Raw genomic sequence first — 27,288 nt, 5'->3', positions numbered from 1 at the left:
ACTGACAGACACACACGCGCGCACACACACATGCATGCATACACACACACATGCATGCAGACACACACACGCACTCACAGACACACACACATGCATGCACACACACTCACACACACAGACACACACACAGACACACACACGCACACACAGACACACGCACTCACAGACACACACACATGCATGCACACACACTCACAGGCACCCGATGTTAGCATTCCGTCTAAGCTCTACCCCACAGTTACCTGGCAACAGCCAAGTATGCCTGACTCACTATAAAAGGGCTGCTTGCCCCCTCCTCTCTCTTGTTCTCTCTTATTTTCTTGCTTCTCTCTTGCTCTCTTGCCTTCCTGCCCTCACTCTCCCCATCCCCTTCCTCATGGCCAGTCTCTACACCTCTACTTCTCTACTCCTCTCTCTCTTTCTTTGCCTCTACTACCCTCTTAACTCCCCTCCCCATGCCCTGAATAAACTCTATTTTATACTATACCATCACGTGGCTGGTCTCTCAAGGGGAAGGGATGTCTAAACCTGGCCTGCAGAGGCACCCCGTCCCCCCGCACCTCACCACACCTCCATAGAACATATCCCCTCTCTTTAACGTTTTATAAACATATCATATGTGAAAGCTTACATCTGAACAAGTTGCTAGAAACTGAGTTTAGAGGTTTGGTTTTTAGTTGTCAAGCTACCTTAGCTGTCAATGGAGTCAGACTTACCTTGATTTAGGTAAATCATCTGACTCTGAGGTTATCCAGTTTTGTCCACTGTGTTTCTCAGTGGTTATCATCACAATCCAGGCAGACTCTTGAAGCTGTGTTCCTATCTTCTGAGACCTTGGCGGGGGGGGGGGGGGGTAAACTGTAAAAGGCTTCAGAAGATTCTGTCTGTCATAAACTTAAATATATTGATAATTAGCTGACTTCTGACAAGACTGAGGGCTACATCGATTGGTTACATCTAAATAGAGCACATCATAATTCAATGGCAGTAGCAAAAATCGTCACTATCAAGACAGGATGGGAATGAAAATCTTAAGTAACTTTGAAAGGTTGTATATATAAGTAGAGAAAAGCACATTTTGCATTAGCAGAGAAACATTTGGCTTAGAGTTGGTATAGACCAGAATAAGAAAGCTGGCAGCAGTGACATAAGATCGTGGTGTCAGAAAGTGAGTTTGTCCAGGCGGGTTTGGGCTGTGAGAAGAGGCGTGGGCACATATCACTGATGAAACGTCTTTTAAAGAGAGCAGGCCGGTCTTCGAAGATAGGCTTGAGTGTATGTGCAGTTGAGGCACCGGGCGTGCACACCCTGGCTGGCAGCGTGGGACATGTGCACAGTCTGAAGAGCACAGATCGCTTGAGGCTACAATAATGGCTTGTGCGGAGGGAGCTCAGGGCCAGGGAGCTGTTGAATGGCGGTGGCTGCTGTGATGAGTTTACTTAGAGTAAAGTGAAACTTCCTCTCAGCAGCTGGAAGCCGCAGCCCAGTACTTCTGAAGTCGGTGGTGGGGGTGGGGGACGCGCCTGAACTAGCGTGTTCTGTATTCCAGCAACCTATACACTGTTCTTGTGGCGGGCTGTGGAACACAGTCCAAAGGGGACAGGGGGAAAACTGTTTTTCTCCTGGCTGCAGCGGGCAGCCAAGCAGGGACCGTGGTGGGCAGAGCACAGGAGTCTCTCTTCGCCCTCACTTCTGTGCAAGTGTAGGGTCCGCAGCAGGTCGCAGGTGTGGGAAAGTGAGTCTCACAGAGGCCCTGGCAGGACACAAGGGGCGGGGCCAGACCCACTTTTCACAGGGCGAACCAGGAGCTTCATCGGGCTGCACCAACAGGGAGGGGGGAGCGGAAGCCTACACTACAGATCGCTATCGAGAAAGTGCCAGTTTAGAGGTCACGTAGAGATGCTGCTTTCTGCTTACTGTGAGTTAGACCAAGACAGCATCACAGTAAGTAGGGACAAGGCTGCGAAGATAGACCCATGCCCATGCGTGAGAATAGGGTTATTAATTTCAGCTACTAGCATTCTGAGATAGAGGTGCCTGCGTGCGTGCGTGCGTGCGTGCGTGCGTGCGTGTGTGTGTGTGTGTGTGTGTGTGTAGATCATCAATAACCAGAGAGATTCTAGCATAAGCATGACCACCAGGTAGTCACGTGATGGGCTGAGGCTACGCTCTGAATTGGTGGCCCTGAGCACACAGAGAGCAGTTTACCCAGGCCCTGCCTGGGATTCTCAGCAGTGAGAAAGAAACTGTCCCAAAAGGAGAGAGGAAAATCTCACACAAGGGAAAATGTCCTAGAATGCGGGTCAGTGAAAAGACTGAATGTCTCTGTCTTCAGGGCAGCACAGGGGTAGCTGCGAGCTCAACAACTGTCCCCTGGGACCGTGCAGACTTTTACTCTGACCAGTGTGGGGAGGGGACTTTCCAGTTCTCTGAAGTTTAGGCTAGTGAGAGCCTCGGATCTCCATGTGATAGCAGGGGAATGGAAACCTGTAGAGTTTCTAAATCTGAGGTTCGGCACCATATGATGTGTTTATAAAAAGATAAAATAGAGGGGATAGGTTCTATGGAGGTGTGGGGGAAGGGGGTGCCTCTGCGGTCCCAGGTTGAGGCATCTTTTGGAGGGGAGTTAAGAGGGTAGTACAGGTAGAGAGAGAGAGAGAGAGAGAGAGAGAGAGAGAGAGAGAGAGAGAGAGAGAGAGAGAGAGAGAGAGAGGAAGAAGAAGAAGAAGAAGAAGAAGAAGAAGAAGAAGAAGAAGAAGAAGAGGAGGAGGAGGAGGAGGAGGAGGAGGGGGAGGAGGAGGAGGAGGAAGAGGAGGAGGAAGAGGAGGAGGAGGAGGAGGAGGAGGAGGAGGAGGAGGAGGAGGAAGTGGACACTAGCCATGAGCACATGGAGAGAGAAGGGGAAAGGGAACAGGGAGAGAGTGGGGGCAGGAAGGCAAGAGCAAGAGAGAAGCAAGAGAATAAGAGAGAAAGGAGGGGGCAAGTAGCCCCTTTTATAGGGAGTCAGGCATACCTGGCTGTTGCCAGGGGTAGATCTTAGACAGAATGCTAACATCCACCAACACACACACACACACACACACACACACACACACACACACACACACACACACAGTTGACATTTAGTCTAGGCTCCACCCCACAGTTACCTGGCAATGTCCAGGTATGTCTGACTCATCATAAGAGAAGCTGTTTGTCCCTCCTCTCTCTCTCTCTCTTACTCTCTCATTCTCTTACTCTCTTTCCCTCTCTGTCCCTTCTTTCCTCATTCTCCTCCAAGTGCTCATGACGGATCACTCCTCCTCCTCCTCCCCCTCCTCCTCCTCCCCCTCCTCCTCCTCCTCCTCCTCCTCCCTCCCTCCCTCTCTCCCTCCCTCATCTCCCCCCTTCTCTCTCCGAATAGCCTTTCTTTCAACTCCTGTTACCATGACCCTGGATGGCACACATTCAAGAAGAGGTTGTGTGCTTCCTTACAAGTTTCTGTCAACCTACCATTATCTTACAATCACAATGATCTGAAAAGGTCCTAAAGAGTTTTACAAGGAAAGATCAACGCAGAAGCAATCAAGTCAATGTTGACTGTGTGGGTCTGTCGGCATGGCTGCTCAGCCCTACTTCTCCCTTTGCTTCACTGAAGCCAGCCTGCCCTCTCCAGGCCCTCTTCCTCTTCCCCTACCAGCTACCTACAACTTCTGCTTTCAGAGACCCTGTTCCCCAGTGTATTATTCTCTTATACTAGTTCTGCTGCATTTGTTGGTAGCCTAGGACGAGCGTGAGCAGTGTTTTAGCCCCTAAGAAAGGAGTGGATGGGATGAAATCATTGTTGTGGGAGGGTTCTTACTCTCCAGGAGAAATGGCAGTAAACCGAGGGAAATATGTACAGAAAATATGTTTCGTTATTTCATGTTATATATAAAAATAAATCTGAGTAATCTGTGGACACAATTTTAATTTTTTACTACAGTTATTTATTTTGGGGGAGGACATGTTTGTGTGGGGGTGTGCTATTGTTTGTGTGTGTGCGTGTGAGTGTGTGTGGGTGAGTGTGTGTGCATGCATGTGTGTGAGTGTGCATGTATGTGTGTGCATGTGTGTGAGTGTGCATGTATGTGTGTGCATGTGTGTGAGTGTGGGTGAGTGTGTGTGCATGCATGTGTGTGAGTGTGCATGTATGTGTGTGCACATGTGTGTGAGCGGGCATGTGTCAATGTGTGTGTGTGTGTATGTGTGTGCATGTGAGTGTGTGTGGGTAAGTGTGTGTGCATCCATGTGTATGAATGTGTGTGTGAGTGTGTGTGTGAATTCTCTTCCTCTGCCATCTGGATGGAACTCAGATTGTCACGCTCGACAAGTCCTTTTACATGCTGAGCCATCCCTCCATTTTCTCTTTAAATGTGTGGTTTGAGAGGACCTCTTCGGTGGCCTAATATTTGAGTAGAAATCCAATAAAGACAAGAAGCAGATTATGCACAAGACTCTAGGAAGAGACTCCTCCCTGCAGAGAGAATCACTCTCCGCACTAGGAAACAACTTTCGGTGATGAGATGAGAGAAACAGGAACTTGCAAAGGAGTAAACGGCAGACAAGGGTAGGGATGAGTGTTTTCCAGGAGCCAGGTGAGTGTATTGGTTAGGTGCTGCTGTGTGACAAACAAGCCCCAACTTGAATGGACAAAACAGAAGTAACGATGTCTCTTCTGATGTCAGGTTAGGTCATAGCTGGGTGGCTTCTGTTCAGGTCTTAGATCATAATGAGGTATCAGCCAGGACTGTTTATCTGTTCAGGAGATTCACTTCCAGAATGGCTCACTCACGTGCTCTGGGCAGAAAGCTGGAGGGATTTTTTTTCTCCCATTAATTGTTATTGCATATATATATATATATATATGCATGTCCTGAACATGGACAGCTCGACCTGTATGTTACTTGCATTGTGTTTTCAGAACTGTTTTGACACTGCACAAACCATCGCTGTGCTCTTCCCTGGGCACTCCCACTCCCAGCACTTCTTTGTGTGGGGGTTGAAGCCTTGTGGGTTTTTCTCAGTCCACTTTTGCACGTCCATTGATGTTGTTGTTGTTGGGCTCACACTCAGGCAGTCATGTTTGTGAGGCTTCATGGGTGCAGGTTCTGAGGTTACTAGGAGATACAATCTCACATCAAACTCTCAGGCCTTCTGGCTTTTTGTAATCTTCCCACACCCTCTTCTGCAATGTTGTCTGAGCCTTAGATGTGGGGGTGTTTTGTGGATGTATTCATCAGGACCGAGGGCCAGAGCTCTGAATTTCAGTGAGGTGTGGTTCTCTGCAGGGTTCTCTGTCTGTTGCAAAGAGAAGTTTTCTTTATGAGGGGTGAGGACTCCATTTATCTTTGGGTACACTACGGGCAAATGTTTATAGATGGTTGTCCGAGACTATGCTGTTTGAGGAAAGAAACGGCTGTAGATTCTCCACCAATAACCAGTAGCACTGGGTCATTAGCTAGGTTTCCTGTACCACCATGGTCTCCTCTTGTTGAGCAGGCCTTAACTCCAATGAGAAGGTATTTGTATTTATAGCGCAACTATCCACTGTATTTAAAAAGTTATCTTTACCTGCATATTATCTTGCAATTTATACAATAGCTCTGTTTTTGGACTTTATTAACTTTGTGAAGTATAATTATGCAGTTTTCTGTTTGCTTATTTGTTCGTTTGTCACTGGTGAAAAGGGTTTACTATATAGCCATGTAGCCCCGGCTACTGACCTCGAATCTGAGAGCCTCTTGCCTCAGCCTCCTGAGTGCTGGTTTTCAGGCTTGTACCCCGTCTTAGTTAGAGATGCTATTGCTCTGATGAAACACCACAAACAAAACCACTTGGGAAGTGTATCAGTCAGGGTTCTCTAGAGTCACAGAACTTATGAAATGTCCCCCTATATTAAGGGAATTTACTGGAATGACTTACAGTCTGCAGTCCAACTAACCCAACAATGGCCAGCTGTGAATGGGAAGTCCAAGAATCTAGCAGTTTCTCAGTCCCATGAGGCTAGTTGTTCTAGCTGGTCTTCTGTATAACCTGGAATCCTGCAGAAGTCGGTTCCAACAGATGTGCTGGCAAGTAAGTGCAGGCAGGTGAAAAGAGTCAGTCTTCCTTCTTCCGAAGTCCTCAGGTAGGTCTCCAGAAGAAGGCGTGGCCCAGATTAAAGGTGTGCACCACCACGCCTGGATCTGGAATTTACTTTGTCCCCCGCAGGTCTCGGACTCAGCGATCTGCTTACCTCAGTCTCCTGGAATTAAAGGCATGCATTGCCCTGCCTGGGCCTCAAGATCTCCATGTCAGGATCAGGTCAGAAGCCTGTGTCTTCCAGCCTCAACATCTGGATCAGAGGTGTGCCCTCCATTTCTGGATTGTGGTCCATTCCAGATGTAGTCAAGTTGACAACCAGGTAGGAACACCTAGACAGAAAGGAAAGGGACTAGGCTGACATAGCATAGTCCATCAAAGGAAGAAGCCACACCAGAAATTCAAACAAGGGGGTGGGGGGGAGGGGGGTGGAAAGTTGTACAGAAGCCATGGAGGGTGCTGCTTACTGGCGTTATCCTCTTGGCTTGCTCAGCCTGCTTTCTTATAGAACCCAGAACCACCAAGCCAGGGGTGGCACCACCCACAATGGGCTGGACTCTCCTTATCAAATGGAGGTATTTTTATCAAGCGAGGTTCCTTCCTCTCAGCTGACAATAGTTTGTGTCAAGGTGACATACAATCATCCAGCATCCAGCCCACAATGCCCCCTCATGTCCTTCTCATACATTCCCTAGGTCAGTCTGTTTTTCTCTAGTGTATGACTGCTGGCCTCTTGGTCACTCTGGTTCTACTTACCCTAAGAACAAAATGTAGTCTGTCAATTACTTGTATTAGACTCTACTAGTTATTAATAGGACCAAGCCACCCCCAAATAATCAAGGCAAAGTCCTATGGATTTATTTAATCAGCTAAGCACAATTGGGGGGGTTACCCCTAATCTATTTTTCTGTACACTGCACTATCTACTTTCCCAGCTTCGAACCCCGAGTGGTTGACGTGTGAGTCTCCCCTGGGTTATTTATGCTCCATCAGTCTACCCTTGGGACATTTTACTGGGCCACGTGCTTCTGGTCTATACGTCTAACGGGAACCTCCTGTTTCCTACCTCTCATTTCTCCTGCCTCCTCCTCTCTCTTTCCTCGTGGTCCCTACCTGGGACCCTCAGCCTGTTCTCCCCAGTAATTGGCTGTAGCCACTTCTATCTAACCAGCAGTTTTAAACTGGGGGATAAGGTTTCCGTAGCATCACTTGGTCTACTGAAGATCTGCTTGTTGGGGGCAACCACATCTTGGTGGCCAGTATTTAGCATTTGAATGCATAGCAGCATCAGACCAACCCACCAACATTAGTCCCTGACAGTGACTTTCAAAATAACAAGATCATGGGGCATATTTGGGTGATGAGTGAAGAAATGCCATTTCCCACAAGTGCCTTTGTTGAGGTGGCAGTCACTAAGTGTATTGATACAGACGGTGATCCTTGAAATGTTAGTGTAATTGAGCATGCATTGCTGACCGTAGCCATGAGGAGCGTGTTAGAGTAAGTGTACACTGCAACTGTCTTCAGCGAGATCGCACATGGGGCTGGCAGCTTGTTCTCATTTAAATTTATTCGCAAGCCAGTCCTCAAATAGCTTCAGAGTCAATTTTAGCATCCATGTGACCGACACAGATTTCTGTGTTAGATGATGATGAATTAATGAAGCTGAATTTTCTTTTACGACCTGCATTCCTAGATGTAACCAACAGCAGTTGTTGTTGCTTTTGTCTTACTTTTGTTTATTCCGTTGAAGGCTTTGTGGTGCGATACACGGCAGCATCTTCGAATTACAACCTGAATAAAGCTCCGAGAGAGAGAGAACCTATCTGAAGACAAATTATTTAAATTTAGCACCCAGTATATACATTTAACATTCACAATTTCTACTCCTCATTTCCTGCCAGCAAATTGTCTTTCTAGAGAGAAAGAAAGAAAGAAAGAAAGAAAGAAAGAAAGAAAGAAAGAAAGGAAGGAAGAAAAGGAAGAAAAAGGAAAGGAAGCCGATAGGGACTCTATAGGAGCAGAGGTTTGTAGCACACAGTAAAACCTATATATTTTACTGTATTATTACTGTTTGGGGATTCTATGTCTCTCCCCAAGATTATGCTTTTAGACACGCACACACATTCTAAGCACACATAGCTATGGGGACCCTCCCCCAGCATGCACACTCATGCGTCTATGTCACATGGGCTGGCTTGCTCCACATGTGTCATTAATTGTCAAGAATGCTGCTCAGACGGCTGATCAGAAGATAGACAGTGCAGGATTCGAGACAGCCCAGGGTTTCCTCCTCAAGTACGTTTAAAACCTCTCTCTCTCTCTCTCTCTCTCTCTCTCTCTCTCTCTCTCTCTCTCTCTCTCTCTCTCTCTCTCTCTCTAACTTCCTTCCTGTTCTAACTGCCAGTACTCAGAAGTCAGAGTTGAGAGACAGGCAGAGGTAACCTACAGAGACACACAGGGCGGACAGGAGCCTGGAATGTAAGTTGAATGCCTGAGGTGGGGGGAGGTCGCAGGTGGGCGCAGAATCAGGCAGGAAATCTCAGAACCACCCTGGGCCCTTGCAGGGGGAGCTGTTGCTGTTTTTAAGAAGGGCGGTTCTTTAAGACACTTCATGATAAGAAAAGTGCTAACAAGATTGCTGGGGCAGAAAGGGGAAGTCAGCCCTGGGAAGGGTGACAAGCTGAAGGAGGTAGGAGAGAGTATCCTGCTACCAGAATGTTCTAGAGAAGGTATCTGGGATACCTGGAATGGGGGGTGGGGTGGGGGTGCGGCACTGGGTGGTCCCTTGCTAGGCAGGAGCTGGAATTTGGCTAAGCTCAGGGAAAGGAAAAGCCTACCTCTGAGCTGATACCGACTGCCCTGCGTTGGTGGAGGGGTGGCTTGTGCTGGGGTGGAGACCGTGCGGTTTCCTGTTTTTAAGCACGCTTTAAAGAGACTGTTTGCAAAGAGAGAAAATATGGTTCAGAGCTGTCAAATACTAAGCCATTAACACAAACAGGGGAATTAAATTCCTGCAGTGGGATGGGCAGGAAGATATTCACTGTGACGGCCAAAAAAACAAAGCGGCCCTCCACATCAAGGGGAACTGGCGTAGACCTGGAAGATGTGGAGAAGACTGTGGGAGAGACACTAGGAGAGTCTGCGTGGGCCCGGCTATAAACGTGGTCAGTGGGCCTTCCAGCTGTTGTGGTCTGAACTTTGGCCTTGCTAGAAGTGCTTTAGACGTGCTGTCTTCTCTCTATCAGGTTTTCCAGGCAACAAGGGCCATCTCCGGTTACTTGTATCGTGGGTCTGAGAAACCCTGAGGGAGGCAGACTAACTACCCTTACAGGAAGGCCCCCAAACCACCCCTTCACAAAGACACCAACAGCCTTGTGAAGTCAGGCTTGGCACACTGGATCCCCACATGAGAACTCAAGAAGAGATCAGTGGTGACCCGCTGGCTGGTAATTGGTCACCGGCAGGTGCCATTTCTCTCAGTGACATTTCTCAGTGTGTATCCCTGCCAGGTTCAAATACAGCACAGGCTTAGTGACAAAAACAAGGTTATTCTTTTGCAAGACCTTCGGGTTTCTGATAGAACATGAGCCATCCAATCTCCCACACTCGGCCAATGAGGAACAACCCGCTAGCCATCTTAAACCTCATGGGCATCTTCTAGCCCTTAGAATTTGGTCCTTCACCATTTTGGAGAGCTTGGTTCTGTCCCGGGGGCGGGGAGGGGGCGGGGGGGGGGGTGCTTGGAGCAGCCACACAGTTTTGTTTCCACTGGAAGCTCAGAACAGCGGAGTTATTCTGAGGGGAATTTATGGGAATACGATATGTGACAAACTTGAGCTAGCAGGAAGGGAGAAGGAGCCCTGTGGGGTGAAAATTAAGCAGAGAGAAGACAGACAGCATTGGCTCAGAGCCCTCTGTGTGCCAAGCCCGGTATTGAGAAACTCCAGATTTTCATACTCAGAGAATGGAGAAGAGAATTAAGGAAGTGTTGTGTAGTTCATCTACTGGGATGGTAAAAGAGCTGACAGCCTTAGACGTTGTCTGTGGGAGAAGATTCCTCTAATCCCACACCGGGCGTGCCTTTGCTGCTCTGATATGGACTACGTTGGTGGACGGTGGGTTGAGTCCCAGGCAGAGTCTACAGTGGCAGGCCCCAGGCCTCGCTTGCTCCTGAAAGATCACGGGTGCTTTCATCCACACAGTGAGATCTTACCAGGTTGTCCTTTACTGCTAATACTCTGGTTTCCTCAACCGAGGCTGGCCACAACTCCACGGAGCCTTCCCCGGGGGTCTGATGATCTCAGTGTCCATGAAATTGCATCTGACTTCTCACATTAATTTAGAACCTTGGTGACTGTGTCTACTTCGTTTTTGCCTAGTCATGGCTTCCGGAGTGCAGCTGTCTTTGAAGATGGTTTAAAGCAGTATTTGTGAAAGAAGAGGGTCACGCAGTGGGGGGAGAAGCATAGTAGAGTGAGTCTTACTCTTATCTTTTTTCTGCACCAAAAAGCAGAGCTGGGAGAGCGCGCTTGGAATGCACAGGCAGGAAGTAGATTGTTTCTCTGAGGAAGGGAAAGGTGAACCTCTGGTTCTCAGTGGCAGGGGTGGGGCCCGACTTTAATCGTAGCCTTTGAAAGGCAGTTCCAGGTCAGCCCCGAGGTACGGAGTGAGACCCTGTCTTTAAAAAACATGGCGGCGGGATATTTTTAAGATGGGAGAGAGAGAGAGAGAGAGAGAGAGAGAGAGAGAGAGAGAGAGAGAGAGAGAGAGAGAGAGAGAGAGATCTTTCTGGAATCACGCCCCCTTCATTGCACCTTACAAGGGGGTTTCCTCTCCTCTCAATCAGTAGCTTGGTTCTTCCCGTCCAGTTTTGGATGCCCATGCAGCTGACTTGGGAGGAAATGGCCTTGAGATGCCCCAGAAAGAGCCAACTCTTTCATGTGGCCAGAAATACTGAAGGGGTTTCTCCAGAAGCGACAGAGGAGGCCTTTGTGGATGCCCCGGTAAATAATCTGGGGTCTCCCAAAGCCAGGCAGCAGCAAAGCCAGCAGTTCTCAACAAGAACCCAGCTCTGGGCTCTGGGCTCTGGGCTCTGGGCTCTGGGCTCTGGGCTCTGGGCTCTGGGCTCTGGGCTCTGGGCTCTGGGCTCTGGGCTCTGGGCTCTGGGCTCTCTGGGCTCTGGGCTCTGGGCTCTGGGCTCTGGGCTCTGGGCCCTACTGTGGGAAATCCCCTGCCCCTGCTCTTCCCACCCCCACCGCATACCTCCCTCCATTTCTGTCTTAGTGACTCAGAGGTGCAGGGTAAGACCCCAGCCGACCCAGCCTTGCAGTGTAGTTAGACCTCCCTGCATTTTTCCCGGAGCTAGAGGCAGTTTCTCTGACTACTCATCTATCTTCTTCAGAGCGAACCTTCAGTCAGGCAAAGGATCAAGAAAATAAAATCTAAAACGGGATTGTTGATGTGAGGTATTTTGAAAGAAATACAGTAGTCATTGTCCCATTTTCACATTGGATTTCATTTATAAATAATCCTCACAAGTTCCTAAACTTCAGGCAGGTCCTGTCCTCTCTCCGCAGAGAAACAGACTGCTGCATACTAAGGAGGAAGGACTCCACACCATCGGTTTATACCCAGGGGAAGCACTTCCTGTTTAGGAAGTTATGTCCCACTAAAGACACAGTAGCAGGGCCAGGAAGGAAGATGAGGAAAGGAAGTAATATTTATTAAACATCCACTGGCCAATACAGTTCATGGTTCAGCCTTTTGATGCTGTGAGGAAGGCTCGTTTTCCCTACATCTCTGGTGGATGTTAGTGGCTTGCTTAGGTCCTATAAGAAGTCGGTTTCAAAGCTGGGCTTTGAGTCCCTTGTCCAACTTCCTCAAAGTCCCCACTTTATCAAACATGAACATCATGTTGCTAAATTCACCTGGGATGGGATTTATTTCCTGCTAGCATAAGATCTCATTGTTTTCGTGACCATCAACTCATATGAAGCTATATTAACAGTCAGACATGTGTACGCTGACCCAAGGTTAAGTCATAGTTACTATTTTCTCCTATCTTTTTCTGTTCCTGTAACACATAGCTCACATTGTCTCCCGCACAGTATCTGGTGATTCCTTGCAATAATTCATGGGATGCACCAAGTGTGTCATTGCCAAGCTTTTACTGGAAACAGTTCAGTAACTGTTTGCAGCTGTTTTCACCATAGTCTTTGTGTCGCAAAAGGTTTAGGTAAAAGAAATGTGATTTACATCTTAGGGGGGGTAAAAAGTAAATTATGTATGTTGTATTTTATAAAACCAAGGTATAATGTGGCAGGGGGGAGCACCTCCACTGGCCCTGCCAAGGTGCTCCCCTGAGAAATCACCACCATAAGACAGGCCTTGTACAAAAAAGGAAGTTTATTGGGGGGAGAAAAGGGGACCTAGAAAAGGGGTAGGGGCAGAGAGGGGCAGAGAGTGAGAGAGAGGAAAGAGGGAGACACCAGCTGGGAACAAGTGGGGGAGAGAGGAGAGAGAGAGAATGGTAAGCCACACCTGGCTCCTGCTGGGCAGAGCCTAGAGGAGTTGCCGTACATGTGAATTGTAGCACCTTTAAGAGAGTGGTATGGAATTTAAATAATTAAACACGGTATTCTTCCCTCAAATATACTGATGAGGTGAAGTAACTGAACAGCAATTCAGCTGTCACACAACTGTAGGCTGTAAGACACAGAAAGAGGCTGAGGACAGCGACTCATCTAAAGACCATCCCTCAAGATGAAGAGAGGAGGGGTCCTCGTGGCTACAACACATGCCCAAGAGTTCACTGCCGGAGAGCCAGAACCAACCTCCATATGTGAGGAGGGCTGTTGAGGAAGGAGATAATCACCCCCGGATCGAATAGACCTAACCACTAGCCACGTGGCTACACTCATAAGACACAGATGTCTTATGACATCTTGCTCTGTATATCCAACATTTTGGGAGGATAATTAGGGTCTTGGTTTTGGGGTTCAATCTCAACGATGTAGCAATGCCTGAGGAGGAAGAAAGCTTCCTCCACGGCAATCGACTGGACTGCATTCACCAGAAAGTTTACAGGTTTAACCTTAGACAGTGTCTCAGACAATGATAAGAGTATGAAGGTCTTCAGGGTCCATGAGTCTGTGGACTAAAGGAATAAAGAATTATATCTCTATTCTTGTCCTCTTTGGACTGAAGACCAGAGTGACTATTATATTTTTAAAGAGTGTTTTTATTTTTACTTTTATGTGCATGGCTGTTTTGCATGCATGTTTGTGTGCATACCATAGAAGCAAGAAAAGGGGGATGGATCTCCTAGAGTGACAGATGTTTATGAGCTACTGCACGGGTGCTGGGAATCAAAACCGAGTCCTTTAGGAGAGCAGCTGCTCTTGGCCGCTGAACCATCCCCCCAGCCTCTGCTTAGCCGGTTTTTTCAAACAAGTCCTGTCATCTCCAAAACGTGAAGGATCACCAATCAAACCAGTGGGACCTTATACAAATCATCAACTTCCACTTCCTCCCTGGCTCTGACTAGCAACTTAAATGTCAGCGTGCTCTGAAGGGAAGGGTTTGTAAACAGTGGTCGCTCACCAACAAGCCGTGGCTTTCTTGCCCCTTTGAATGGAGAATCACCTTTCCAGATATTTTGGATATTTTCATTACCGTACTAGCTACCTTCCCACAGCGAGCGACTTTGGATCATCTGGTCTCACATCTTTTTCTTATGCTGCAATTTTGCCAAGTTATTGTAATGTGGCTCGGGAATTCCCGCCTTTCCTGCACCGATACCAGATTCCATACATTGTCTTCTACTCTTCGACGTCTTTAAAAAGTTATCTCGGTATTACAAAACATTTATCAGTTTGCAATTAATTGTGAAAAAATTTAAATAACAATAAATTTAAATGGTAAAGTGATTTCATAATAAGGTTAAAACCCAGATGGTGGAAGAATTCATTTGCCAATGCCCACATAGTGAGAAGTTTGCAAGTCCTACGTCAGCCTCTCTTCCCTCTTTCTACCTCTCTCCCACCACCCTTTCTTCCTCCCTCTTTCTCTTGCTCTTTTCAAGAATTAGAATTTACAGCTTTTGCAAGGTATGAGATCTTGAACTAATGACTGGGCGTAATGACACCATCCAACAGTCAGGCGTTCAATGGGGAACTCTAGAACAGAGGCATTATGTTCTAGAAGGTTCTTTCCTGTGAAGTGAGATGCACCTGTTCATGCAAATGGCCTCACGCTCTGTCACGTTGCTTATGGATTCTCTACCCTGGTTATCTGTTAGGCTGTCGTGGCCACCAGATGAGACCGTGCTTCATCTGATTCTTCTTCTCTAACTTGCTCTTCATCAGTCCCTTAAAGGTTGTCCTCAAACTGCTACATCCACCAGCTACATCTTTCTTTATTTTTACTACCAGTTCATTCTGCTCTTTCTCCGCGTGCTGTTTGGAATATGAGCTGGGTTAGTCGTTATGCTTTCCCTGCTGATCTTCTGAGTCCTCTCTCCTGATCTCTGGAGTCTTGGCTTCAAATGATGCTGGTGGTTCAAGCGAGACAAGGGTTACCACAGGAACTGGCCTACCTGCTTCCTTCCTCTGTAGGAAGTGGACCTTGGCATTGCCATGTGGTTTTCAGAGCTACTCAGGGCTTTGGTGTTTGGCCTGATGCTGTGCTGGAAGACAAACGAACGGACCCTCGTTTCTTTCTCTGCCTTCCTTCATCTCAACCTTTCTTTCAGCCCTGCTCCACACGCCACCATTTCTCTTTCTTCTGTCCCATAAACTTGCTTTTGTTCGTCCTCATTTCTAAATTATTTTCCTTCCTGTTGCGTCAGTAACATTGAAATACAGAACTGCAATCAAATTGGCCTGTCAGTTCCCTCGTCCCCGGAGAGTTCGCAGACGTTCCCAGTGTCACTATGGATACGATGTGATAGAGAATGTCTTTCTCGTGTGACTGAAGAGAAATGGCAGCTTTGACGATCCTTGCCCAGGCATCTCCCTGGCCTTCGGCCACACACTATGACGTTCACAGCTGTGTCATGGGGAGCCAGTCTCTTAACCCTCAGGTCTCAATTTTCCCAGTGATTTTGGTGAGAAGGTGGAATATTTTACCTCTTAACCTTGTTTGGACTCTGAAAAGTGGTATTGAGAGATGCTCATCAATACTCACACAGAAAAAAGATAATTTTGCTCTATTCCTCCTCAGTTCTGTTTACACAAGACAAGTAAGTGTAGACACTGATTAATTAGAGGAAGAATGCATCATGATGACCAGGCGAGACTTCATGTGTGTGTGTCCAACCTTTTGACACACAGTTCCACAATCTTGTCACATATAAATGTCATGCCCAAGAGTCATGCCATTGAGTTAAAAAAAATTGAAGAAAAATCTTACACTCTTTAAAACTAATGATTTTGTATTAGGCCACACTTATAGTTGACCTACAGTATGTAGAGAGCACGAGGTCACTAGAAATAGAGGGAAATACAAAAGAAAGTGGGAACCTGGCAGAAGGCCCCGAAAAAGAAATTTGTACTTACCATCTTGCCTAGAGGAATTTGAGTCCTTTTCTGTTTGGTGGCATGTCAAAAGAACACAGGATACAGAGGGGAAGGAATCAGTCACCAGTGAAAATCATAAAATGTGGAGCTGCACAAATGTTACAGGTGAGGGTGGGCACTCAAGAAGAACCTAGAACCCAGTATCTGCTCTCAAGCTACGACTAACAGCATGGAGTGGGGGCATTCATACGTGGGGCCATTCATATGCGCGGGGCAGGCGTGAGAAGTCTGCTTTCTCCAGGGTTCCCCTTTAAGTTCTGATAAGTGTTCAAGGAAAGAATAAGTTAATGAGAAGTAACCAGCCATTTCACCACAGATAATTGTCCATCGGTCAGCCTAACTCAGGCTGTGCACACTGGGAATAGCACTGGAGGGAAACTAGCAGTCGGTCACTGGGATTGTCTGTGCTACGTTTCTTCACTGTAGTGCGTTGCTCAGGAGAAACTTGTTTAGTCTTGTAGCTTTAGTCTCTGAACAAGCCAGAGAAATGATGGGAAATGCTATCTATTTCATGAACTGTGTTGAGGAACAATTTGAAAATCACTGATGAGGACAGGTCTCCAATAATAGCAAGCCTAGTAGCTAATGGACTCTCTCTCTCTCTCTCTCTCTCTCTCTCTCTCTCTCTCTCTCTCTCTCTCTCAAGTAAGGAACAATCAAGATGACGGAGAAGGATGAGCAGCCACAGCTGGAGGAGGGAGAGGATGAGCTGGACAGCAAGCTCAACTACAAGCCGCCCCCTCAGAAGTCCCTGAAGGAGCTGCAGGAGATGGACAAAGATGACGAGAGTCTAACCAAGTACAAGAAAACACTGCTGGGAGATGTCCCCGTGGTAGCAGGTGTGTGTGTGTGTGTGTGTGTGTGTGTGTGTGTGTGTGTGTGTGTGTGTGTGTGGTGAGGTGTCAGGCATGGCCTCCACGGAGACGTGCATTGCTGTTGACCACAGTCAGGAGCAAAGGGCTTCACGGTTAGGTGGGCGAGGCGCCATTTGTACATGCTGCCTAAGGTCATGGACTGTATAATTATGTTTTCTTTGAAGACTGCTTGAGAGTCAGAGGTGAGGCAGACAAAAATTACCCACATGGAGCACGTAGAATTTCAGACCACTACACTCTATTCTGTTCTCCACCAGTCCCTACTTATTTTCCTTTCTTCCTTGGATGTTTCTTCCATTGTCTCTCTCTCTGTATCTCTCTCTCTGTCTCTGTCTCTCTCTGTCTCTCTCTATCTCTCTCTGTCTGTCTCTGTCTCTCTCTCTGTCTCTCTCTCTCTCTCTCTCTCTCTCTCTCTCTCTCACACACACACACACACACGACACGGCGACAGGCCTGAATCTACGTCTCAGTATTTGAGACTTATAATTAAGATGGGTCTGTGTCTTAGTTAGCAAGTTGGAGAGTCAAAAGTGGATTTGTCCTACCCTTCCACAATCACAGTGCAGCACTGACGGAAGACAGGCCAGGAACTCCAGGGAAGAATCTGGACACAGAAACTGAAGCCGAGGGCCATGGAGGGGTGCTGCTTACTGGCTTGCTCCCCATAGCTTGTCCAGCCTGCTCTCGTGTGGCACCCAGGACCACAACCCAATGTCCATATGAGCTGAGTCCTCCCAGAACAACCATGAATTAAGGAAATGCACTATGGGCTTGCTCACGGGCAAGTCTGGTGGGAGCGCTTTCTCAAGCAGGGCTCACTCTTCCAAAATGACTCTAGCTTTGCCAGCTTGACCTAAAAGTAGCCAACACAGTCCATAAATGCCTGAACTAGAAAAATCACAATTCTGCTGTTCCTACAGGAATCAGTACTAAGCATAGTGAACCTGCCATTCTATTTCTATTGCTACATAGAGATTTAATTTTCTCTTTATATTCTCTTCCATCATCTACGACATGAAACACATGGATGCACATGCACACATACATGCATGCACACACACATGCATGCACACACTGAGGCACACATGAACACACTCATGTATGCTCCCATTCACACACTCACATACACTTACACATGCATGCACACACACACACACACACACACACGCTCACACTTCCATGCACACACTCATGCACTTCCCATACGATGCCCTTCCATGTGCTTATGGTTTCTTTTGAACCCTGCAGACCCAACAGTTCCCAACGTGACTGTGACCCGGCTTAGCCTTGTTTGTGACAGTGCACCAGGACCAATCACCATGGACCTTACTGGTGAGTGAACACGTCTCTACTGTTTGGAAGGGTCTAAGATGTCACAGGGAAAACTTGGTCTTTTTCCTACTGGAGAAAACTAGTCAGGTGGCCCTTGGAGATGCGCTGGGACAAGTCCACAAACCGTTGCATTCCCAGTGTCCACTGCTTGCCATATTTAATGAAAAATCCAGCTCCCGACTCAATGTAGTGGATCAACCGAGAGTTATACACCTTTGGTGTGCATGTGTGTATTTGTGAACTGTTCTGATTCTGTATTCACGTACATGTGAAAAGTGCATATATGTGCATGCATGGGAAGACCAGATGTTAACCTCAGTTATCTGCTTACTGGCTTGGCTTGCTCCCCAAAGTGTCTTCAGCCTGTTTTCTTAAAGCACCAGGACCACTAGCCCAGGGGAACCATTGTCCACACGAACTGGGTCCTCCTGCAATAAGCATCAACCAAGAAAGTGCACCCCAGCATCTCTCACTGGGGCTGGTCGGTCTGAGCTGATGAGCTCCAGGGACCCGCCTGTCCCCACTGCTCCAGAGCTAGCACTCACAGCTTTATTCATTAGGGCAGGGGGTGCTTATTCCTTTGTTTCTGAATATCTTAAATGTGGGTTCAGGAGGTCCTTGTGCATGCGGTCTCTTCAGTCTACAGTTTCCCATCTTTGATAGGTTCAGCTGTGCAGCATTTACTCAGACCTGTGTGTGTTTCCCCGCGTAACAGAAGCTGTTCTCGTAGGAGACAGTGCGGGCGGCAATGCTGACACAGATGCTGTGCATCACCAGATTTGCAGTGTTTACGTGGTTTGAACGCCAGCAAAAGAGTTAATCTTATCCCCAGTATGGCTGGGATACCCCAATGCCTCCTGGATAATGACAGACAGACACTCTGCCACTCAGCACACCCAAAGCTTAAAGCTCTGTTTCTAAACAATTTCTCTGACAAAACCCGAAGATAACAATCAGTGTTTCTTTTCACCTTTTGTGACTAACAGCCGTTTGCCTCCATTAGGTGGTTTGGAAGGAGATGGGCTGAAACGGGGAAGATGGGCTTCATGGGAAAGTGTTGAGGATTGAGAAAAGGGGTCATGAATCCAAATGAGGGTGCAGTGCCCAAGGTAGATCTGGAAGGGAAGACTTGCTGCCAAATTCAATGCTTTACGGAAGCCGGCAGGGAAGCACAGGTCTAGAGCAGCCGGTTTAACAGCAGAGCTTCCTCTCACAGGGCATATGCGATTTACCTTATATGGATATTTCTATCAAGGGGAGGAAATCAGGGCCTGAGAAGCCGGCTTCCTGTTCAGCTGAAATCAGCAGGGCAGACACCCGCACGCACTCATGCACGGCCCCACGCTGCTGCATCACTTCAGGCACAAACTCGCCCTCTCACCCAGACTCAGGCCTCCTCCTGCACTCCTCCTCCTGCTGGGTCATGTGGCCAGGTACAACGGTCAGTTTGCAAGAGTAGGTCTGACGCTGCTGAGGACATGTCCAGAGGGGAAGGAGGACCAGGCAGAAGAGCTTGGTCTCTGTCCTCCTTTCTCAGAAGAGAAAACCTGGGTTTGGTTTTCTGTCCTAGAGAAAGTACTGTGCTAAAGCCATATAATAGTGTTTATGAAGTCAAACACATACCTAAGGATACACATATACATGCACAGACATATGTGCACACATACTCACTTGTATATGCACACATACACAATTGAGTTGTGTGTGTGTGTGTATAATGTAAATGCAAGTCCAGTAAGTACGAAGAGAGCACTTACTTAAATAATTATAAAAACTGAAAGCAGTTTTTAAAATACCATATATTATCAATAGTTACTATCAATTGTATGAATTGATGGAGGGGAATTTTCTTGAAGTCTATCAATTCTTTGAAAGCCAAAGGCTGATGCTCTTATGTATTTATATTTTTATATTTCTTTGAAAGAAGCCCTCATGTCTTCATCTAGCTATGCATATGCATGCAGTTTTCAGTAGACGGTATATTAGCTCACTTTTCTCGAGGCTGATTAGTTGGTTGACACTTTTTTTGTTATTGATAACAAAAAAAATACAGTCATCTTCTTGAGTACTGATTGGAAGTTGTGGGAAAAAAAGAGATTTATCTTCACAAAGAATTATGGGGAAAAAGTATATTTTTGGCATTGACATTAAACTGAATGAAAACCCTTTACTATGTTACTGTTTTTTTTTAAAAAAAAAAACTAAGCTGTAAGATTTCAGCTAGTGTGTATGTGTGTGTTTGTGTGTGTGTGTCTGTGTGTGTGTCTGTGTGTGTGTCTGTGTGTGTCTGTGTGTGTGTGTCTGTGTGTGTGTCTGTGTCTGTCTGTGTGTGTGTCTGTGTGTGTGTCTGTCTGTGTGTTTGTGTGTGTGCGTGTGTGTGTGTCTGTGTGTGTGTGTCTGTGTGTGTGTCTGTGTGTGTGTGTGCGTGTCTGTGTGTGTGTGTCTGTGTGTGTGTCTGTGTGTGTGTTTGTCTGTGTGTGTGTCTGTGTGTGTGTCTGTGTGTCTGTGTGCCTGTGTGTCTGTGTGTCTGTGTGTGCGTGTCTGTGTGTGTGTCTGTGTGTGTGTGTCTGTGTGTCTGTCTGTGTGTGTGTGTGTGCGTGTCTGTGTGTGTGTGTCTGTGTGTCTGTGTCTGTCTGTGTGTCTGTGTGTGTGTATGTGCGTGTCTGTGTGTGTGTGTCTGTGTGTGTGTGTGCCTGTGTGTAATCTCACATGTCTTCTGAGGGGATCCTTATGAATCATGTAACCCAGGTGGGCCCAGCAGAAGTGGCTGAACCTTAGCTTTCTTTCTTTATGTGGCAGCTTCCGGGGATAGTAACATTGTAAATGCTCTTCTGCAGGTGATCTCAAGGCGCTCAAAAAGGATACATTTGTGCTAAAGGAAGGTATCGAATACAGGGTCAAGATTAACTTCAAAGTAAGTATCTCCTGCAGGTGCTCTGAACTTTCCTGTGACCCATTTCTTGCCTCGTTGTGCAGGTTGACATCACTGTTGTCCTGGGGTTGGTTGTCGTGGTCTTCCTTTTCCCAGCTTGGTTCTGGAATAACCTGTTTCCACTTATGAGCTCTTCCTGTGGAGACCCACCCTTGCTTCCCACCTTTCCCTAGCTAGCGGGGACACCTCAGCCTCTCCATCCACTGTCATCCTTTCTCGGAACTCCTGCGGCTTCCACCCCTGACTCACACACTCCTGGGTATTCCCCCTCACACAGCCTAAGCACCCAGAGGTAGGCTAAAATTGCGTGCCCTTCCTACCACTGTTTCACACAACCTTGTAAATGGTAGGTCTTCATGAATATATGGCAAGAAATGGACAAACCAATGATTCAAGGACTAGGAAAAGAAAACAGGCTACTCCAACTCCCCCGTTCGTGCAGATGCAGGAACTGCGGGCTTAACAAAATGGCTAGGAATTTCAGAGACATTTTGTGGGGCAGGCGGCCAGATAATAGTGAAATTAAGCAAGACAAAGCTCACCTCTCCTGAGTAGACAGACATGAGTAACTATGGATCTCAGAAAAACAACCTTGACTTTGAAAGCAAATAAGTGAGAGATGCACTGTTTTGCCTCTCAGGGTTTGTTTGTCTTGGCTGTCCGTCATTTCCACTCAGTCATATTCTCCAGGGTTCCACCAGGACGACGCCATCTGCTCTCTCCGGTGCACACCGGGCCCATCTTTCTCCTGGGTGCATGATATGATTCAAGGAGGTTCAACAGCCACCTGCATACCAAAATACCTAACGTCTCCTCATCTTGGAAATAGTTGTTGGCACCCCAGAACCTGTCCCTTGAGCTGTTTCCTGCCGTATTGTTTATTACTAGAGCAACTGGGGTTCGGGGGAGAGGCTCCCATCTAATATGCACAGGACAACTTCACCTCGGTCTAGGATTTAGTCGTTAACACCACTGTGCTGTCAGTTTAGAAAACTTGTGTTTGGGGTTGGGGAACTGACTCAATGGTAGAGTGCTTGCCTAGGAAGCGCAAGGTCCTGAGTTCGGTCCCCAGCCCCGGGAAAAAAAAAGAAAAAAAAAACAAACAAAGAAATTACACGTGGTGTGCTAAGAAAACTTGTGTTTACACATGAAACCCAACCAGCAGCTTTTGACTAAGAGGATGGGCAGAGGTCTAGGAATGTAGGTGAGCCTAGAGATGCTTGGGTTGCACATGGGGGTGCAAAGAAACCCCTGAGTCTAGTCCACCTCTGAAGTTTGCCCCAGTCTCCGCCAAGGTTAGAACCACTCAGTACCCAAGTAAAGCTGAGTCAGTCTCTAGCTTGTCCCAGCTTGGAGTTACAGTTAGAAGGAACCCAGATCAGGGAATGAGTAATTAAAAAGGTACTTAAATCTTTACTGACATTTCTTGACAAATGTTCAAGGACACTGCGTTTCTCATAGCAGTTACCTACAATCCTCCAGCACTCTGTTTCTCTCGGGGCTCTTCTTATCCTAAAACTGACAACACCCGAGAACCCCGGACGAGGGTGGTTCTGGAGTCTCCACTGCCTGTTCTCTGCCCCTTAAGTGCATGAAGCACCTCTGACTTCCACAGTCCTCAGGTTCATTCCTGTCATCAAAACTTTGGGAGTGGGGGCGGGGAGATCCAGTATCCAGGGGGCATGGACGAAGAAGATATTATATAAATATTCAACTTTTTTCCTGCCCTAAATATGTTTCTATTAAGGGGTTCCTCTGTGGAGCACCACTCACACAGCAGATGCCTCATTTAAAATTCTTGCTACTGCTTGAACTGTCTTTCCCGCTATGCAGTCCCACTGGGCCCAAGGGTCAGGCCCAAGGCTTGTATAAAGTCGCATTCATTTCCCCCGTTCCCTGGGGCTGGCTGTAAGAGTGGGAGTGATTAGGAAGTGTGAGGCTTCTTCTCATCACCATCTCTCCATGAGGCTGTTTTCATTCCAGCTGCTTTTGGTTGCTTGGCCACACACCACTAACCTAGACGGTTTAGACTCCAAGGTGACAGTGCTCACTCTTGGGCTGTTTCACAAACATCAGGAGAATGAAGGACAGCCCTGGCAGTTTGGTTCCAACTATTGTACCCACTGTGTGCATAGGGAGCCGTAATTATTCACGGAGGAAATTATCGAAGATGCTTTCATTCTTCTGCTGTTGAACGTTTCCCCAGGTCCTACAGCTAATGAGTCAGTGTCCTCTTTAACTTGTTTGTATAGACATGACCATAGTGAAAAGGTAACAGACCGCCCACTTCGGGCCCAGGTATAATGAGTCATGGAAAACAAAATGCTAGCTTGTCTGCAATTCCACTCCACCCTGATGGATTTTCACTGAGGATGTAGGGAAAGTAGCAACAGTTCAGATGATGACCGTGGTGAGAGAGTCTGGAAGTGCATGCCGGGTGCCAGTGGGCTCCATCCATTATTAATGGGAAGAGTGTTTTGATGACCCCTAACCTTCCGTCTAGGCTCCAGTCTCAGTGACTCGGCCTATCCTAGGCCTGATTTTCCATTACTACTTCGCTCCCTCTTGTTTGTTTCTCAGAGGCTTGGTGGATCATCTCTGAGGATATGGTGTTCGCAGACTTACATAAAATTTTCCATTGGTATTTTTATAACCTTCTCTGAGACAGGGGCCATGTTTTCACAGGCAGCATTGAGGAGACAGGGCTAGAGATGATTTCCTAAGCCGCTGAGGAATGAGAAATGTGGTGAAGAATACCTAGGCAGTGCTTTAATCAATGCCCTCCCGAAGAGCAGCTAAGTGGAGAAGTATTTCAGCAATGAAGGATGAAGCCCGCATTGGCAGCATTCAGCCTTGCGATTGGGCCTCTCCAATTCTGGTTCAGCTAGAGGGGATGGGCAGGAAATATTCAAACAGACAAGCAAACAAGCAAACAAACAAACAAAACAGAAGAAGCAGAAAGAGTTTCTAATCTGAATTGCTTGTGGGCTTCTCATCTCCAGGTGAATAAGGATATTGTGTCTGGCCTGAAGTATGTTCAGCAGACGTACCGGAATGGGATGAAAGGTAAGAGGTTGTCCACAACTACTTCTCTGTGCAATCTCTGCCCCAGACGACCTTTGCTTATAAACTTACAAGAGTTGGTATAGATATAGGTATATGAGTTATATAAGTATATGAGGTATATAGGTATATAGGTATATGACGTATATAAGGTATATAGATATATATGTATATGAGGTATATAGGTATATAGGTATATAAACATATAGGTATATAGGTATATGACATATCTAAGGTATATAGGTATATGAGGTATATAGGTATATGAGGTATATAGATATATAGGTATATGAGGTATATGAGGTATATAGGTATATGAGGTATATAGATATATAGGTATATGAGGTATATAGGTATATAGGTATATGAGGTATACAGGTATATAGGTATATAGGTATATGAAGTATATAGTTACATGAGGTATATAGGTATATAGGTATATGAGGTATATAAGTATATGAGGTATATGAGGTATATAGGTGTATAAATATATAGGTATATGATGTATATAGGTATATGAGGTATATAGGTATATGATATATATGAGGTATATAGGTATATGATATATACGAGGTATATAGGTATATGAGGTATATAGGTATATGATGTATATGAGGTATATAGGTATATGATGTATATAGGTATATGGTGTATATAGGTATACAGGTATACAGGTATATGAGGTACATGAGGAAAAGGGAGACAGACATTGAGCCATCATTCAAAATGCCAAGTTCAGTCGAGGCAAACTACTAGCCTTCAACATCCGGAATCTGCATTTAAGTTTGTTACTTGTATGGAGAGATTAATCAAGGTGAATTGGAGACAAAGTCATAGAAATATTCATCAGAAGTGAACAAGTAGAGGAAGAAATAGCTCTGTTAGAAAAGGGCTTGCACGAGCACCCGAGTTTGAGGCCCTAGAACCAACAGAAGCAAGCCAGCATGGTGGTAAGAATTCCAGCCTGGAAATGTAGAGACAGGAGGATCCTGGAGTATCACTGGATGACTGATGTAGACTAATTGGTGAGTTCCAGGCCAGTGGAAAGATCTTGTTTCAAAAAATAAAAGAAACAAAACCAAGGTGGATGTCACCTGGGGAGAACACCTGAGGTCAATTTCTGGCCTACACACGTGCATGCACGTGCACGCACACACACACACCACACACACACACACACACACACACACACACACACACACACACACACACAGTTCACAGGGTAAAAGCACGTCAGAAAAACAAGAAAGACGTGCCCTGGGATTGTGTCCTAGGGGTGAGCATCAGGAGTTCCACTGGGGCGGGAGGGACAGAGAGACAGTATTCCTGTCTCTTAACCAAGAAGTGAGGAACACTTGTCTCTAGGCTAAGGAAAGCAGTGTAATTGAAGTGTATAACCAACCACCCATTCTTTCCGCTGTCAATCTGGACATACCTTGGGCAGAAAGGTAACCCAAACAATTCCACCTTCCTTCCTGGCCCTTCTTACTCTGTGTCAGAGGTGGGAACAATATAACAGAGCCCAGTCCCCAAAGAGACAAAAGAGCCAAGGGAAATTATTGTTTGATGTGACCACAGGACGTAGGAACCCATCTATGAAATTCCAGGGAAGACTGTGGACCCGAGAAACACTGGTTGGCCTTGCTAATGTCTGCTCTGGTGAAAACCCAGCTCAATTTCCTACTCCCTCCAAGCCCAGAGGCAGTGCTGGCTCAGTAGGCAAGCAGCCCCTGGCACGCATGCAGCTGTCCCTCAAAGCTGCAACAGTTAAAAGGGCAGCCGTGCCCGACCTCCCGGCTATCCGCTGCCATTTAAACCCCAGCTGCTCTGAATTCATGCATACCCCAGCGGTCCACTCGTAAGTATGGCTGGTTGACGGCTGGTACCAGTTCTCCATTTTTGAACTTTTAACCAATTTGCGGATCTCCCCTCCCATCTAACATTCTAATTCCTAAATTCTACACATCCTGATCACCAGATCTTACAGTAACCCTCTCCAACTAAGAGGCTCATAGAATGACTGCAGACAAGAGGTCCTTGAAGTCTGTTACATAGAGAAAAAGGAATGCCCTACGTGCTGCCAAGCGTAAATAGCTTCAAGACTGGGGCCGGAAATGTAGGTCTCATCTTGTTAGCCCCACCTGACTGTCTGTCAGTTTTTAATGGTGCAGTCTGCTACATCTCTGTAAAGACACTGTAGGTACAGTGACTTAAGTAGCCTAATACTCTGGCTTAATAATCAGAATAGACTCTGAAACTTTTACTGAACGTCCGCCCCCAAGTGTGGGGAGTGGCAAAGTAAATCACATTTTTCAAAGGAATTTGGGTTTTAAGAATGCTTTAACATATCTGTCTGGAGGGATTGTTTGGTCTCTTGAGACAAGGTCTCTGGTGTGTGCAGCTCGACCTTGCAATAAACTCGTACCTTAGTTTCCCTGGTGCTACAAACAGAATTGGGCACACATGGCTTAGTTAAAAAAAAAATTTAGAAAAAACTGTTCTAGCTAAAACTGACATTCGGCCAGGCTTGGGCACTGTCGTTTCCGCTTTCTCTCATGTGAGCTGCACTCCAGCTCTCCCAGTTTTAGTATGCTTATCTGACACCAGACTCTCACACTAATGGACCTTTCTTCCTTCCCAGTGGATAAAGCTACGTTCATGGTTGGCAGCTACGGGCCTCGACCAGAGGAGTACGAGTTCCTCACTCCAGTAGAGGAGGCTCCCAAGGGCATGTTGGCCCGAGGCACTTACCACAACAAGTCCTTCTTCACCGATGATGACAAGCAGGACCACCTCACCTGGGAATGGAACCTGGCCATTAAGAAGGATTGGACAGACTGAGTGCATCTGTCCATCCCTCCCGCCCGGACCATGTTGATCATTGCGTTCTCCCTCCTCCCTCCCTGTTCCCTGCTGGGTCCTTTATCACACACACACACACACACACACCCCTCATCACTGATATGTTTTATCTTACCCCATCTCTCAGAGTGTTCCCTTAAAACCCAGGCTTTAACCCGGCATGTTCCCTCAGACTGTCTCCCCAGAGCAGAGCAAGGCCAGAGTTCTGAAGTTCTCCATCTCATTTAGTGGCCTCCTCTCTTCTCCCAGTTTGAGTCCTGGAGGCCAGGAAACGGGCAAGCTGTTGCTCATGGCTCCGTGGCCTTCTGTTCAGAAACTTATTCTTCCACTGGTTCAATGAATCTCATCACCCTCTCTGCCAATGGGAGCTCTTCTCTTGTGGGAGACACTGTAAACAACACCAAAGGAAAAAATAAAACCACTGTGTGTGTGACTGAGACCCTGCCTTCCTTTTCCCTTCCAACGAAAACGGTACCATAAGGCGCGCATTTTGAGTTGTCTTGTGAATGGGAGTATGGGTGAGAACCATGGTCCATGGGCT

At 46.8% G+C, this 27,288-nt stretch overlaps 1 protein-coding gene and 1 long non-coding RNA gene across 12 annotated transcripts; one reads left to right on the top strand and one right to left on the bottom strand.

The window, feature by feature from the left end:
• Window positions 1-3,957: 3,957 nt before the first annotated feature.
• On the bottom strand, window positions 3,958-9,123 carry LOC134486856 (uncharacterized). Its single transcript, XR_015687121.1, has 3 exons — window positions 8,943-9,123; window positions 7,836-7,928; window positions 3,958-6,434 (listed from the first exon to the last, which is right to left on the bottom strand). It is a non-coding gene; the product is annotated as an uncharacterized LOC134486856 (long non-coding RNA).
• Arhgdib (Rho GDP dissociation inhibitor beta) lies at window positions 8,336-27,186 on the top strand. Of its 11 annotated transcripts, none has more exons than XM_087658293.1 (7): window positions 8,336-8,400; window positions 8,510-8,583; window positions 16,334-16,522; window positions 17,807-17,890; window positions 20,728-20,804; window positions 23,825-23,888; window positions 26,527-27,186. In XM_087658293.1, the coding sequence occupies exons 3-7, from the start codon at window positions 16,345-16,347 to the stop codon at window positions 26,724-26,726; spliced, it is 603 nt and encodes a 200-aa protein (XP_087514419.1). In that variant the 5' UTR covers window positions 8,336-8,400; window positions 8,510-8,583; window positions 16,334-16,344; the 3' UTR covers window positions 26,727-27,186. The 11 variants fall into 11 exon arrangements, with proteins under 11 accessions (XP_087514419.1, XP_087514415.1, XP_087514422.1 ...); XM_087658289.1 differs by having other exon boundaries at window positions 16,330-16,522; XM_087658295.1 differs by lacking the exons at window positions 8,336-8,400; window positions 8,510-8,583 and adding exons at window positions 9,351-9,551; window positions 10,485-10,578 and having other exon boundaries at window positions 16,330-16,522.
• The last annotated feature ends 102 nt before the right edge of the window (window positions 27,187-27,288 follow it).

Source organism: Rattus norvegicus, chromosome 4, assembly GCF_021556685.1.
Source record: "Rattus norvegicus strain SHRSP/BbbUtx chromosome 4, alternate assembly SHRSP_T2T, whole genome shotgun sequence".
Classification (NCBI taxonomy): Eukaryota; Metazoa; Chordata; class Mammalia; order Rodentia; family Muridae; genus Rattus; species Rattus norvegicus.
Note: the sequence above shows the minus strand (reverse complement) of the source record. Positions and strands in the feature narration are given on the sequence as shown.

Coding starts and splice junctions, on each gene's coding strand:
- Arhgdib (XM_087658296.1), top strand. CDS start 16,345: ATGACGGAGAAGGATGAGCAGCCACAGCTGGAGGAGGGAGAGGATGAG. Junction 20,805..23,824: donor GGGTCAAGATTAACTTCAAA/GTAAGTATCTCC, acceptor TCTCATCTCCAG/GTGAATAAGGATATTGTGTC. Junction 23,889..26,526: donor GTACCGGAATGGGATGAAAG/GTAAGAGGTTGT, acceptor CTTCCTTCCCAG/TGGATAAAGCTACGTTCATG.